The sequence below is a fragment of the Salmo salar genome, chromosome ssa12 (genome assembly GCF_905237065.1).
Source record: "Salmo salar chromosome ssa12, Ssal_v3.1, whole genome shotgun sequence".
NCBI lineage: Eukaryota > Metazoa > Chordata > Actinopteri > Salmoniformes > Salmonidae > Salmo > Salmo salar.
This window is the reverse complement of record NC_059453.1, coordinates 70,821,447-70,838,379: the sequence shown is the minus strand read 5'-3', so window position 1 is coordinate 70,838,379 and position 16,933 is coordinate 70,821,447. Positions and strand designations below refer to the sequence as shown.

Here is a 16,933-nt window from a genome sequence, read left to right as displayed (position 1 = left end):
GAGAGGCACTATACTGTAGCTAGGAATAAAGTAGAATTGGATGTTGAGATTAGAGTGAATTGATGTAATAGTGAAGGTGACTTGACTTAAAACTTCTTTGGGATAGGGGGCAGTATTTTCACGGCCGGATAAAAAAACGTACCCGATTTAATCTGGTTACTACTCCTGCCCAGAAACTAGAATATGCATATAATTAGTAGATTTGGATAGAAAACACAAAAGTTTCTAAAACTGTTTGAATGGTGTCTGAGTATAACAGAACTCATATGGCAGGCCAAAACCTGAGAAGATTCCATACAGGAAGTGCCCTGTCTGTCAATTTGTTGTCCTTCTGTTGCATCTCTATCGAAAATACAGCATCTGTGCTGTAACGTGACATTTTCTAAGGCTTCCATTGGCTCTCTAAAGCCGCCAGAAAGTGGAATGGGGTGTCTGCTGTCTCTGGGCAAAGAACAGCAGCAGAATTTGTAAGTGGTCAGCCTGGGGACAGTGAGACTGAGATGCGCATTCACGAGACTACTCCATTTTATTCTTTCAGCCTTTGAATGAATACAACGTTGCCCGGTTGGAATATTATCGCTATTTTACGAGAAAAATAGCATAAAAATTGATTTTAAACAGCGTTTGACATGCTTCGAAGTACGGTAATGGAATATTTTGAAATGTTTTGTCACGAAATGCGCTTGCGCGTCACCCTTCGGATAGTGACCTGAACGCACGAACAAAACGGAGCTATTTGAATATAACTATGGATTATTTGGAACCAAAACAACATTTGTTGTTGAAGTAGAAGTCCTGGGAGTGCATTCTGACGAAGAACAGCAAAGGTAATCCAATTTTTCTAATAGTAATTCTGAGTTTAGTGAGCCCCAAACTTGATGGCTGTCAAAATAGCTAGCCGTGATGGCCGAGCTATGTACTCAGAATATTGCAAAATGTGCTTTGCCGAAAAGCTATTTTAAAATCTGACACCGCGATTGCATAAAGGAGTTCTGTATCTATAATTCTTAAAATAATTGTTATGCTTTTTGTGAACGTTTATCATGAGTAATTTAGTAAATTCACCGGAAGTTTTCGGTGGGTATGGTAGTTCTGAACATCACATGCTAATGTAAAAAGCTGGTTTTTGATATAAATATGAACTTGATTGAACAAAACATGCATGTATTGTATAACATAATGTCCTAGGAGTGTCATCTGATGAAGATCATCAAAGGTTAGTGCTGCATTTAGCTGTGGTTTGGGTTTATGTGACATATATGCTTGCTTGGAAAATGGCTGTGTGATTATTTGTGTCTATGTACTCTCCTAACATAATCTAATGTTTTGCTTTCGCTGTAAAGCCTTTTTGAAATCGGACAATTTGGTTAGATTAACGAGAGTCTTATCTTTAAAATGGTGTAAAATAGTTGATTGTTTGAGAAAATTGAATTGTGGTATTTTAGTTGGTTTTGTATTTTGCGCCGTGCGATGCCATAGGCTGTTGGCTAGGGGTTCGGCAGGCGGAATGGGGTTCCGCTAGCGGAACGTCTGTCCTCAACAGGTTAATGGTAAGTTGATGTAATGGTGGTGAATTGTTGTAATGGTGAAGGTAAATTGATGTAATGGTGAAAGTGAATTGATGGTTAATGTCTACTAACCTCCTGCATGGATTCCACCATGGACTCCATATGCTCTCGTCTGTTCAGCTCCTCTTCCCATCTACAACACAGAACACACGGATGGTCAGTTACCTGCATTTACATGACTATGCTTATACATGAGTATTGTAATATATACACATCTTATAGACCTTTGAAGTATATTTTAGTTCTATTAGTGTGAAGAGTCACAGATAGTAAAGACATACACTATATATACAAAAGTATGTGGACAGCCCTTTAAATTAATGGATCCAACCATTTCCGCAACACCCGTTGCTGATAGGTGTATTAAATCCAGCACACAGCCATGCAATCTCCATAGACAAACATTGGCAGTAGAGCTCAGTGACTTTCAACATTGTACCGTCATAGGATACCACCTTTCCAACAAGCCAGTTTGACAAATTTCTGCCCTGCTAGAGCTGCCCCAGTCAACTGTACGTGGAAACGTCTAGGAGCAACAACGGCTCAGCCGCAAAGTGGTAGGGCACACAAGCTCACAGAACGGGACCGTCTGTCCTCGGCTGCAACACTCACTACAGAGTTCCAAACTGCCTCTGGAAGCAACATCAGCACAAGAACTGCAACACACAAGCCTAAGATCACCATGTGCAATGCCAAGGGACGGCTGGAGTGGTGTAAAGCTCGCCACCATTGGACTCTGGAGCAGTGGAAACATGTTCTCTGGAGTGATGAATCACACTTCACCATCTGGAAGTCCGATGGATTAATCTGGGTTTCGCGGATGCCAGGAGAACTCTACCTTCCCGAATGCATAGTGCCAACTGTAAAGTTTGGTGGAGGAGGAATAATGGTCTGGGGCTGTTTAATGGTTTGGGATAGGCCCCTTAGTTCCAATGAAGGGAAATCTTAATGCTATAGCATCAAATGACATTCTTGACAATTCTGTGCTTCCAACTTTGTGGCAACAGTTTGGGGAAGGTCCTTTCCTATTTCAGCAAGACATTAAATAGTTTGTTGATATCAGTGTGGAAGAACTTGACCGGCCTGCATAGAGCCCTGACCTCAATCCCACCGAACACTTTGGGATGAATTAGAACGCCGACTGCGAGCCAGGCCTAATCGCCCAACATCAGTGCCCGACCTCACTAACGCTCATGGCTGAATGGAAGCAAGTCCCTGCAGCAATGGTCCGACATCTAGTGAAAAACCTTCCCAGAAGTGTGGAGGCTGTTATAGCAGCAAAGGGGGGACCAACTCCATATTAATGCCCATGATTTTGGAATGAGATGTTTGATGAGCAGGTGTCTACATACTTTTGGTCATGCAGTTTATGTGTACCACGTCTCACTCACTCAAATGCAAGGGGCTGAAGCTCATTGGCTAGAACTGTAGGGAAAATAGCGCAGCACAACTTCAAGAAAATGGTCGCTTTCATACTAGAGATTGAGGCTAATTGAGGTTAAATCAATAATTCTACCCATAGATTATGCATATGCAATGCATTTGGAAAGTATTCAGACACCTTGACTTTTTCCACATTTTGTTACATTACAGCCTTTTTGTAAAATGGATTAAAGTCGTTTTTTTTCCTTCATCAATCTACACACAATGCCCCAAAATGACAAAGCAAAAACAGGTTTTTGGAAATGTATTAAAAAAAAAAAATTACATTTACATAAGTATTCAGACCCTTTACTAGGTACTTTGTTGAAGCACCTTTGGCAGCAATTACAGCCTCAAGTCTTCTTAGGTATGATGCTACAAGCTTGGCACAGCTATATTTGGGGAGTTTCTCCCATTCTTCTCTGCAGATCTTCTAAAGCTCTGTCAGGTTGGATGGGGAGCGTCGCTGCACAGCTATTTTCAGGTCTCTCCAGGGATGTTCGATCAGGTTCAAGTTCGGGCTCTGGCTGGGCCACTCAAGGATATTCAGAGACTTGTCCCGAAGCCACTCCTGCGTTGTCTAAGCTGTGTGCTTAGGGTCATTGTCCTGTTGGAAGGTGAACCTCTCCCTCCAGTCTGATGTCCTGAGCGCTCTGGAGCAGGTTTTCATCAAGGGTCTCTCTGTACTTTGCTCCGCTCATCGTTCCCTCGATCCTGACTAGTCTTCCAGTCCTTGTCACGTCCCCTCCAGACGTGACGCTTGGCATTCAGGCCGAGAGAATCTTGTTTCTCATGGTCTGAGATTCCTTTAGGTGCCATCTGGCAAACTCAAAGTGGGGTGTCATGTGCCTTTTACTGAGTGGCTTCTGTCTGTCCACTACCATAAAGGCCTGATTGGTGGAGTGCTGCAGAGATGGTTGTCCTTCTGGAAGGTTCTCCCATCTCCACAGAAGAACTCTGGAGCTCTGTCAGAGTAACCATCGGGTTCTTGGTCACCTCCCTGACCAAGGCCCTTCTCCCCCGATTACTCAGTTTGGCCAGGCAGCCAGCTCTAGGAAGAGTCTTGGTGGTTCCAAACTTCTTCCATTTTAAGAATGATGGAGGCCACTGTGTTCTTGGGGAACTTCAATGCTGCAAACATTTTTTGTTACCCTTCCCAAGATCTGTGCCTCGACACAATCCTGTCTTGGAGCTCTATGGACAATTCCTTCAACCTCATGCTTGGTTTTTGCTCTGACATGCACTGTCAACTATGTGACCTTATATAGACAGGTGTGTGACTTTCCAAATTGATTTTTTAATTTATTTAACTAGGCAAGTCAGTTAAGAACAAATTCCCGTTTACAATGACGGCCTACCCCGGCCAAACCCAAAACCGGATGACGCTGGGCCAATTGTTCGTCGCCCTATGGGACTCCCAATCACGGCCGGATGTGATACAGCCTGGAATCGAACCAGAGTCTGTAGTGACTCCCCTTTCACTGAGATGCAATGCCTTAGACCGCTGCGCCACTCTGGAAATCATATCCAATCAATTAAATTTACCACAGATGGACTCCAAGTTGTAGAAACATCTCAAGGATGATCAATGTTAACAGGATGCACCTGAGCTCAATTTCCAGTCTCATAGCAAAGTGTCTGAATACTTATGTAAATAAGGTATTATGGTTTTTTATTTTGACTAAATTTGCAAAAACATCTAAAAACCTGTTTTCGCTTTGTTATTATGGGGTATTGTGTATAGATTGATAGATGAGGAGGAAAGTAATTTAATCCATTTTAAAATAAGTCTGTAATGTAACAAAATGTGGAAAAAGTGAAGGGGTCTGAATACACTGTATGAACTACACATAGACAAGTCCAGCCCAAAGCGGGAGGTTTAAAAAAATACTTTCTTAGTCGACAAAGTACCCGGCACATGTCTTTAAAAAGGCATCTACCAGAGCCTCATCATTCCATGGAATTCAGAAGCTAACATCAACAGAATAAACATTCCTTCCATCCACATCACACAAGGGGAAGAACTAAGCACATCCTACAGCTTGGGCAAGAACCTGGAAAGTAATGTCAACGTATGTGACCTCTAAAGAGATTAATATCATTGGAACAAGTAATTGAAAATATTTAACAGCCAGAAAAGGAATATTGTTACTCAAGAAAACCTTCAGAGTTAATATTTGTATAAACCAGGGATGGGCCACTTTGATGGGGGTGGGGGCCACAACAAATCTGAACTAATCACGAGGGGCCGCAGTGGCTCGAGGGTCCACACATGAAGTTAAAGACAAGGGCTGGCTCTTGGGGGCCCCTAAGTTAAATTTTGTTGCAGTTTTACAGCTAATTTCCTGCAATTCTACACATTTTGCCAGATAGCTTGATTTGCTAGAAAGTTATAGAATCAAGTTGAGGAAAAAGTAACTAAATGAAACATGTTTTATTATCAACTGAAACATGTTTCCCCTGTCTTGAATTGAAAAGCTCAAATTTTCAATCTCCCAAAAATAAATGCGATTTCTGACGAGAGACTAGGCTCTCCTCCATCTTGTCTTGTGAAACTGTCCTATGCTCTCCATCCAGTAGCGGAACGTGATTGCATGAAGTTGACTTCCAGCGTAATGAAATACGTCACGATTTAAAATGGGGCATAACAGGTTGAAATTGCCAATGAACGTGCGTTTTACCCCAGTGTGACTCTAAACCACTTTATGGGCTATCTAACCAATGGGGATGGGGGAGGTGAACAAAACACCACAGAAATGCTGGCACATTTTTTTCGGGCCATGCCCTCAACATAGCAACAGGACCAGAGACAAACATACTCAAGTAACAATCATTCTACCACAGAGTTCAAGACATCTTTCAGATCTCATCTTTTGCTCTAAAAGCAATTTCTCGAATTCACCGTTGAATGTAGCATAAACAAAATATGTCACTAGAGCGTAGGCCTACTTCTATCTAAAAAAACCTAGATTTGTTGCTTTTCAGGAGCCACTGAATGTTGTCGACACGGTCTAATTAGCTTGAGAGAAGTAGCCCTAGCTGGGCGGTCTCCAGCTCACACTGTGATTGAAGTGTTGTTCTTAAGACACTGGCACTGCTACTTTACTGTGTCCAAACACCCTGCCTGCCACGGTAGGACTCCAAAGGTCATTGGAGTTCACAACTGCATCACATCCTCCCGCGGCAGACAGAGGAAAACAGTCTGTCACAGCATCTGCATGTGCTCTGCGTCACTTACAATTTAGGTACAGTAGTGTGCCACTTCCCGGACGGGCACTATGTCATTTCCTTCACACTGTGGGAAACTGGAGTCTCCAACATAAATCTGTGTTCTCCATTCAGATTCATTCCATCTCTGCCAAGCAACAGAGGAAATGGTCCTGTGGCAGAGTTGCTCCATCACTTCCAGGTTATGGAAAGATTCCCTGAATCACAGTAGTCATTAGATCTGCACTGAGTGGAAACTAAGGCATCCAAATAAACATTCTACCATAACTCTTCCAAACAGAGAGGACAGACACTACAACATGGGAGAGGTATTCTGTCTTCTGCCATAACCCCGCTCCAAAAGGACTGTTGGATGAGTTTTGCCTTCAGCTGGAGTCTGTGAAACGACCTGGAGTCTCCTTACAAGGACAAAGACAGCAGGAGACTATTAGCCTGACTGTCATCCCATAGACATCTGTCTGTGTAAGACCAGATGCCTGTTCTCCAGTCAGGCTGCTGTAACAACCAGAGGACAGTCTGGACTCATACGTTGATATCTACAGACATGATTTATGAATATGTATTCCTACTCACATCTGATGTATAACAATGTAAAGGCTACATAAACAATTTCATTTGAATAACCAATCAGAAAAAAAATTCCCCCCCAAAAATGTCTGACACTGTAGAATGGTTCTAAACGAGCCTAAAATAATGCAGGTCAGTGCAGACCGAGACTGAGGTTCTACAGAACAATAGAATTCCAGCAAGACAAGACCTGCCAACGTACACTCTCGCCCAGGGTGGTGTGCCTAGGCAGCTTCATTTGCACGCGAGCTGTCTAAACCTTTATTCATCACTCTGCCTGAGGACACATGGAATCATAACCATTACCCAGCAAGCACGGTTTCTCCATCTGATGATATATTCTTGTTTTTAGTGGGTTTTTTATTATTTAAAAATTAGATTTTTAGGGTGCATAGAAGTTGTTGTCGTTAAGTCTAGACATTTTCAATTTTCAGGTATTGGAGTAACAAAGTTACATGGTCAGATCTATGATGGCTGCTCTGCATCGATGAAGGAAAAATGCCCAAGGGATAAGGTGCTCTTTGCCAACTCATTCATTCCCCAAGTAACATCTTTATAAGGCCAGATCCAAGTTACTGGTCATCCTTTTTCCAGTAAAGCTCGGGCCTCTCATCATCACTGAGAACAGTACACAGGCACAGACCATTCATGCATCTGTTCTCAGTGAATCACCTCTAAGTCACACTCCACCCTGTAAACCACAATTATGTGGTTAACCATTCACTCTGAGAAATAAGTCTTCCACATCGACAAGGACTCTATTTTCATGTACATACAGTTCTGGGATTACAGTGCATTCCATGTGTCTCATTCATGAATGTCATGTAAAACAGTACATTTTTTGCTGATGCAGGGACATTGGCTGGTTGTCCTTTCCTCAGGCTTCTCAAAGGACATGGTGTTGGAATGGTTGGGGGACAATGGTAGAAACTACAGAATCAATTACAATATCAAATCAACACAAAATTATTCTTATATATATATATATATATATATATATATATATATATATATATAGATTGAAAGTCTGATAAACAACTGCGCATTGTTTCATAATTTGTCATTATTGACCACTGTTAGCAATAGATCACCATAATTATCATCAATACTGCCCATATGAGAGGTGTTAGTGTTGAAGGATCAATATGTCTGTATCATCAAGGAATAATAGGCCTTTCATCATCCTCCCTGACACAGACAGGACCAGGATGAACCTGGTGACAACACGGATAAATCACACCAGCCACCAAGGCCAGAACACACACGTACTGTATGTGATTAATCCTATGGAGCTCCATCCATGTCTCTGTACAGTATATCGCCCGCTCTGTGACAGCATCCCACATCCTCTCCATGCAATTATATCTATCGCATTGAAGGGGCTTCAGCCATAACTTACCTCCTGCATAGATTCATCTCAACAAAAGGAGCGGGCGGGGCGCTCGCAGGGAGGGCAGAAGGTGGGGTGCAGAGGGCTTTGACACAGGGGTTAAGACGGAAAATCCTGAAAAAAGGTGAGTTGGTTGTTTGAGTCAGAGGCTGTCTGTTGGGAGATGAAGATATATCTGAGGGGGTCATTGATTGTATGTCATCGGGCTGGCCCTGTGATCTATCATTTTCACAGAGTAGGGTACTAATGAGCAGTGGTGGTGTGGGTAGAGCAGCAGGCATATGGCCGGTTGTTCGGTCGGCAGAGTCTCCCCCTAGAGGCTGCAGGCTGGGTGGAGGGTGGGGGTCTGCTTGTGCTGAATAGCCAATAACCCCTCAAGGTCAGACCTCATTCGATTTGCCCTGATCTCATTCCCTGCTCGACTCCATCCCCCTCCTCCCCTCCCATCACCCTTCTCCTTGTAGCCTTCTCGTGTCCAGGGAGACCATGCCACTGGCTGCATACATCTGATACACAGAACTACTGTACCATCATGCCTTATGCCACCATGTAGTGTACACTTTAGCCTATAAACAGCTGGTGGGGTCGTCATTCAATAAATGCTGGTGACCTGTTCCACACTCAGTCTTAAATATAGCACTCCTCTCTCAGACAGGCCACAGTCACAGCCAAAACTAAAAACATGAGGGTTGCTATGTGATGGTATTTGTCCCCAGGGTACCATTTCATTGGCCTGCTGGGAGTAGCAGAATGTATTATTCTGAATGAGAAACTAACATAAGTATTGTGATAAAAGAGAGGAGCACCCACTGTATTGATTTCTTCTTAATGTTTTATACAACCTGACATTTCCAGTCCATAAACTACTCCAGAATTATAGAGAGCATCAGCTCAGATACAATAATACATATTGCAATAAAATAACTGAAAAAACAATCAGATCAATACTGATGGTGATTTGGTGCAGTATTGTATATCGTGAATGCATATTGATCCTCATTGGAAAACTGGGTTAGATATGTACATGGTTCAATACTGGTCGAGTGAGAAGTGGTTGAGTTCTGAATGGCGCTGTAAGTATTGTATGACTCAGCAGATTCCTCTGCTGCCGACCCTTACTGGGGAGGAAGACCACAGCCATAAATACTACACTTCAAATAGATCCCGCTGAACCAGCTTGAACCTCCAATGTTCACTACACACATATCAATCACATTGAAAAGGACAAGCGGCTAGGAGGGTGAAGCCTGACATGACTCTAAATTACCTTATGTCCACAAAAATGTACACATTTTCTGTATTTCTAAGATGCTAAAAACTGTAGAGCAGCATGCTATGCGTGTGTGTGTCCCCATCATGCCTGTCTTAAGCCCCAGGCTAAAGTTGTGTGTGTGTGCATGCGTGTTCGTTCGTTCGTGCCTGTGTAGCTGTAAAAGGCACAGACAGTATAGTGCTTATTTATGCGACTATAGAGGGGACTGGATTAGAGGTTTAACATTGAGGGGAGGAGGATGTACATATAGGAAAATATAAGCTGTGAGTTTGATGAATGTATTGTCTTTACACGCAGGGTATTATTGCTCCTTAAAATGGGGACAGGCAGCAACTGTAGCTTGCTACTTGTATCTGAGGATTCAGTTGCATGTAGTTACCGGCTTGAAACTAGAGGTCGACCGACTGATTCTTCAACGCCGATACCAATACTGATTATTGGAGGACCAAAAAAAGCCGATACCGATTAAATTGTACGATTTTTATATAAATATATATATTTGTAATAATGACAATTACAACAACACTGAATGAACTTTTATTTTAACTATAAAATCTATTTAGTCTCAAATAAATAATGAAACATGTTCAATTTGGTTTAAATAATGCAAAAACAAAAGTGTTGGAGAAGAAAGTAAAAGTGCAACATGTGCCATGTAAAAAAGCTAATGTTTAAGTTCCTTGTTCAGAACATATGAAAGCTGGTGGTTCGTTTTAACATGAGTCTTCAATATTCCCAGGTAAGAAGTTTTAGGTTGTAGTTATTATTGGAATTATAGGACTTTTTCTATCTATACCATTAGTATTTCATATACCTTTTTACTATTGGATGTTCTTATAGGCACTATAGTATTGCCAGCCTAATCTCGGGAGTTGACAGGCTAGAAGTCATAACAGCGCAATGCTTGAAGCACAGCGAAGAGCTGCTGGCAAACGCAGGAAAGTGCTGATGAATGAATGCTTATGAGCCTGCTGCTGCCTACCACCGCTCAGTCAGACTGCTCTATCAAATCATAGACTTAATTATAATATAATAACACACAGAAATACGAGAGTTAGGTCATTAATATGGTCAAATCCGGAAACTATAATTTCGAAAACAAAATGTTTATTCTTTCAGTGAAATACTGTTACATTGCACAACCTTTAATGTTATGTCAATTATGTACAATTCTGGCAAATTAATTACGGTCTTTGTTAGGAAGAAATGGTCTTCACACAGTTCGCAACGAGCCAGGCGGCCCAAACTGCTGCATATACCCTGACTCTGCTTGCACTGAACGCAAGAGAAGTGACACAATTTCCCTAGTTAAAAGAAATTCATGTTAGCAGGCAAGAAAGGCATTGATGTTTATGGTTAGGTAGACATTGGTGCAACGACAGTGCTTTTTTAGCGACTGCGCTTGTTAAAGCATCATCCGTTTGGCGAAGTAGGCTGTGATTCGATGATAAATTAACAGGCACCGCATCGATTATATGCAACGTAGGACAAGCTAGATAAACTAGTAATATCATCAACCTGTGTAGATAACTAGTGATTATGTTAAGATTGATTGTTTTTTATAAAGATAAGTTTAATGCTAGCAACTTACCTTGGCTCCTTGCTGCACTCACGTAACAGGTAGTCAGCCTGCCACGCAGTCTCCTCGTGGAGTGCAATGTAATAGGCCATAATCGGCGTCCAAAAATGCAGATTACCGATTGTTATGAGAACTTGAAATCGGCCCTAATTAATCGTCCATTCCGATTAATTGGTTGACCTCTACTTGAAACCAGATCAAACACACTGGGCTTAAAGGAATTTAACTTTCAAAATACAGATAGTGTCACAGTATAATGAGTTTTGCAAAACGATTCACACTGCAACACTTTCTGTATTTTGAAAGTGCTATATCTTGAAAACATGATTGCGGACATGCAAACCATTTTGGGACTGTATCAACAGTGGATTAATGAAACAAATACCAATATATACTTTGTGAGTGGTATTTTCCTATAAGCAATGCCAGGGAATCATCATTAAGAAAAATCCAGGACGCTGATATATGTATTCTAAATCCTAGTATAATGAAACTCCCTTTTCCATGCATCCCAGCACTAAGAAACCATTAAAAGGCAGGTTTTGACAACAGGCTCTGGGTACATTAAGGATACAGAGAAGGGCCTTGGTAGTCTGTAGTAAATAGTGATCTTACATAATTCAAATCAAATTGTATTTGTCACATTCGCTGAATACAGTGAAATGCTTACTTACAAGCCCTTAACTAACAGAGAAGCAGTAAAATAACAATAGCGAGGCTATATACATGTGCTACCGGTACAGAGTCAATGTGCGGGGGAACCGGTTAGTCAAGGTAATATGTACATGTAGGTAGAGTTAAAGTGAATATGCATAGATAATAAACAGAGAGTAGCAGCAGCGTAAAAGAGGGGTCTGGGTAGCCCTTTGATTAGCTGTTCAGGAGTCTTATGGCTTAAGTGTAGAAGCTGTTAAGAAGCCTTTTGGACCTAGACTTGGCGCTCTGGTACCGCTTGCCATGCGGTAGCAGAGAGAACAGTCCATGACTAGGGTAGCTGGAGTCTGACAATTTTTAGGGCCTTGACCATTTTTAGGGCCTTCCTCTGATTCCGTCAGCTATTTGCTGATGAACCCACAAAGTGTAACTTTGAATTCATCAAAGTCTAGCTCAACAAAATACATTGTATAGACACCATAGGACATACCCTGGAGAGGGTGTAGTGCCGGATGGGTTGGAGCCACATTGTAACAGTCCTAATCCCATGGCCTTTCCTGGCCAACACCATGCATCACCACACACCACTCAACTATCCACACAATAGCAGTGTGTGCTAGGCTTGTCTGCAGTTTCTGCACTGTGTAAACACATTATCTAATCACTAAGCCACACAGCCAGCCATGACGGCCCTTCTTTGCCCCCAAGGGTGTATACTGTCTGTCTATTGGCTCTTCCACGGGGACACACCCAGTGAGAAGACTGGCAGAGCTCTGGTTCACTGCCTCATGTGCCTGCCAGACAGGTCATCTCACATACAATACAGGGCACTGGTGTGACAGATGTGATCAAAGAACAGCCTCGGAGGAAAAACTGCTCTATAGGGCAGGTAATCGTTTTTAATTAACAGTAACAATTTTAGGCTGCTGACATTTTATCTAAACAGGTAAAGACGTTACATATGGGTGTGCAGGGACTTGTCACATTGGCACTGGCTGCCATTTTGAAAACACCATAGTCTCCTGCATCTTGCATCAGTTTATGTTACAAAGCATCCACACCTAACGCTTTGTTTTTCTCCTGAGTCTGCGGATTCTAAGGCTGGGCCACAAGGTTGAGACCCACTGCTGTAACGCTCACTCACAGAGAGATGCTGAATAATAATAGACTTCTACAAGGCACACAGAATAGATGATTGTTTTTCTCTTCTACAATCCATAAGGAACATATGGTTTTCTACAACTGGTTTAGCAGTTTTGTGTGATGTCTCTGTCTCTCCCTCACAGTCACAGGCTGGCCATTTCACTGTATCGTACACCAAAGATTGTGGCATTTCATTTATCCAATAAAAAACAAGTTAAATGTTACTTTCATCCCAGGAAAGTCCTTCAACATTTCCAGCACGTTGATGCCATGGGTTATTTATGAGGGGCTTGAGGGTAATGTGACAGAAAATCTTTTTTTTTTTTACTGAGGTCTGCAAAACCAACTCACCCTGCAGCCCACCCACCCAACCTCAGTTGAGTACAATTGAGCACACTCCTGCTCTGTACTGATGTTTCCACTATATAGATCTCACTTCCTGCATGGCCACATTGGAGCCCAACATATTGGCTGTCCTCTCCTGGCTATTGACTCAAGAGATATAGAGGGCCATTAATCTGCATGAAAGCAAGAGTTGAAAAAGTCAAACATAGTTCATGGTGGAAAATTAGCATGTATTTTTGAAATGCTGTCTTAATTTAATAATGGTGCATTTCAATGGGATTTTCCATTTAACAAATGAGAGGGGAATTTGGGGAGTATTATGAAATATACTTTTAGGCCATCATTGTAAATAAGAACTTGTTCTTAACTTACTTGCCTAGTTAAAATAAAGGTCAAATTAAAAAAAGATATATGTTATGTCATCACTGAGACACACTCATGGCATGCTCAGGCCTGGTTTGGGTGGATAGACTCATTAGAGAAGACCTTTGGCACAAATCCTCCTTAAATCTGGGTGTGTACAGTATAAACCACGGGAAAGCCATGTATCTGCATTCCATTATCCCTGTGTAAATACCCCATGGCACATCCCTTTTATCATCTAAGTACAAAGTGTCTAATAAATCAGAAGTCCCATGAAAGCATGACAGCTGTTTTTACAGGAAGTCAGCTTCCCCCCATTATCATCCCGCTTTCAATTCCCCTCACTCTCAACATGATCCATCATGGTTGTTTATCCCCTGGCTTAAAAAGGTACAGTAGGTCAAAACCAACAGCGTCCTAATTCAATATACAGTAGGTTACAAAGATCACTTAGAGATAAGATGAAAGACTGTCAATAAATTGAATGGTAGTTTAGAATGGTTCACAAGAGAGGTTGGTGGCACCTCAGTGCCTGCCCACAAAATTAGAACTTACAGCAAACTATATCTGAATGATTACTAAAGAGCAAGGCACCAATAATAAAACATATAATAGATAATCATTGCGTACAGTACATGTGTAGTCTGGCTTTTCATCCCACTGTCTATCTCTCTGTTTGGGAGAGCGCTACAGAAATCATGTCTACATCACCATGATGACCAGCCCTTGCATGGTGAGCCACTTAAATAGACATAATGAAAACGCTGCCACTGAAGGTTCATGTGCTCTCCATCCCACTGCATTAAGTGTATCTTAAGTGTTACTGTGTCTCTAAGACAGATATGTCTAGCCTGGGATAATGGAATGGAATATGTAAGAGATAGCTCTAATATCCCTGTCTGAGCTCACTCACCCATAACGAGACAAAATATGCTGACCCATATCGGTCCCTAATCGCCAGCACACCATCACAAAAAGGCTATTCTACCCTAAGCCCAGGGTGTGGAAGTGATTGAGGCTGTCTCTTTGTGTACTAAGTCTGGTAGCTCCTTAGCTGTCAACCAAGAGAATGTTTCTTCGGTGTTAATAAGATCTTGAAATACAGCAGAGATAGACTGTGTCTGTATACAGTGTCTGTTTCACTAACATGCACAGATAGAGACCCAAGTCCTCTGTACATCCATTGTACAGCAGTAGAATGCCCCTCCTGATGTGGGTCTACCACTGAATGTCCCTATCCGCTAGGCTAGTCCATAGCTTCCTGCTATAGCGGTTAACAGTGGTTAGAAGAGACAGGTGCATTCCTGCACTTTCATACATGGCAGTGTGCCACTGCTCTCAGCTATATCGATGGCCATGAATAATCAGGAACATGGTGCACTCACTGAAAAAGCAGACACAGAGGCAAATGAGGAAGAACGATTCCATCACGTGACTACCCACCCAGAGTTTCCCCCAGAATCAATATGGAGACACCACAGTTCCTTGTTGTCTCCTTCACACCAATGCGCTCTTATCGTTGACCTTACTGTTAGCCTGCAGCCTCTCATGAAATGAAGCAGCTTAACATCAACTCTACTGAGGATAACTGAGAGCTTCTAATGACATACAGTAGATACCTGTGACATCCTGACCTTGATAACAGTCTGATATCACTATGTTGACGAGAGTGAGAGAGAGAGAGTGAGAGAGAGTGTGAGAGTGAGAAGGAGCTGTGTGCTCTCAGAAATGAGTCTGCCTGTGTATCAGCAGGGGGTAGAAAGAGGGGCTATCAGCAGGGGCTGAGTGCCAGGATGCGGTGCAGTCTGGGACAGACTGACTGCTGTGTACAGGGAAAGTTCTAGCTGAACAGCAGATCTAGATTACATATTGCAGACCACAACAGTGGGAAAAGGTGTGCATACATACAGCAGAAATATGCTTATATTTGGGGAATCATCATGTATCATTAGAAACTGGATATAGACAAGAGAAATGGTTATACAGTTCCAAGCTGAGGTCGTTGTGCTCTGTAATTACCCATATTAGCTTGTTCACGTGGGCAGGTCTTTATCCTCCTGTTGGGGAGGCAGCTAAATCTGACCCAACAAGCCCAATTAGTCCTTTCATCTTCTGAGCAGCACCAGAGAGATCAAAGCACAGAGAAAGTGTCTCCTCAGGATCCTCATCTCATTGATCCACACTCGGCGATGCAGCTAAATTCAGCTGCCTTCAATTATTAATGCTGGAAGAAACTGTCCCGAGGAGCTGTGCTGCATGCCTGCACTGCATGGGGTTGGGAACAGGTCCTTTTCAAAGGGCATCCGGGAAGGCAGTGGATCGTCTCCAGTGGCACGGCCAAACAGTTAGGAAGAACGGACTAGTGACCGAGGATCACTGGTTCAAATCCCAACTGGGGCATAGTTTACTGTTGATGTGTCTGAGGGCTACGCTGTGTCTGAACTGCTGAAGTAACAACTGTTCACTGAACCACCTCTGTTACACAATGTTCACATGATGAGTAACCTTGCCTGAGAACGGAAGACTTGTGTTAGCTCGCAAAGCTTATGCCTACTGGAAGGGTTAGCCCACAGGCCTAACAAGGCATTGAGTTGTGCAGAAGTCACAGGTTTGAAACCTGGGTAGTCATCATTTCAGTTATTGCAAATAGAAATGGTGTAACATCCCACTGCAGGATGCTTTGAGACTAAATCAGACTCTGAATCAGTTTATTGCCCATTTACAACGATACTCCATCTTCTTATTCTCTCTTTCACGTTTGGTTTGAAGTTACCACACACACACTCAGCCTGTGAAGCCTGCACGCCATTCAACAAAAAACTCACAAACACAATGTCGTATTGTGTCACCACCACACTAGAAGGATAATACATTACAGTAAAAAAAAGCATACTTCCGCAACAGACACACACACACACACACACACACACACTTTACTGCCACAATACAATGTCAATAAAAAGAAGGGACAAGGAGGACATTGCTTTTCTCCAGCTCTCTCCTGTGAGTGATTGGGATGGAGCTCAAATACCATTTTCATGATAGAAAGAACTACATCTCTAAACCTGTGTGTTTCTCATACTCAACCATCGCTTTGGTATGAAGTATGGATGACTTTCACCTTGGTTTACATGATCATTAAATCAGCCAACATGGTAAAATGATATTGTGTCATATAAATGATATGACTACAGTCATGGAGAGCAATAAACAACACATACTGTATAGGGGTGAAGGAAAGGTTACCAAGCTGTCTTCAGCCACACTGCTTCGATTAGCTTTTTATCATGAAGCCTATCCTGAATAAGTCCTTGAGAAAAGCCACCACACACACACACACACACACACACACACACACACACACACACACACACACACACACACACACACACCTGTCTGAT

General features: G+C 42.3%; 1 protein-coding gene across 2 annotated transcripts in view; it reads right to left on the bottom strand.

Annotated features, from left to right (window-relative positions):
• The window catches only part of iffo2b (intermediate filament family orphan 2b), a 44,078-nt gene that overhangs the window by 12,126 nt on the left and 15,019 nt on the right, over window positions 1–16,933 (bottom strand). For both annotated transcript variants that reach the window (XM_014133596.2, XM_014133597.2), the window contains exon 2: window positions 1,641–1,701. In XM_014133596.2, coding sequence (XP_013989071.1) covers window positions 1,641–1,701 — 61 coding nt within the window. The remainder of the gene's footprint in view (window positions 1–1,640; window positions 1,702–16,933) is intronic.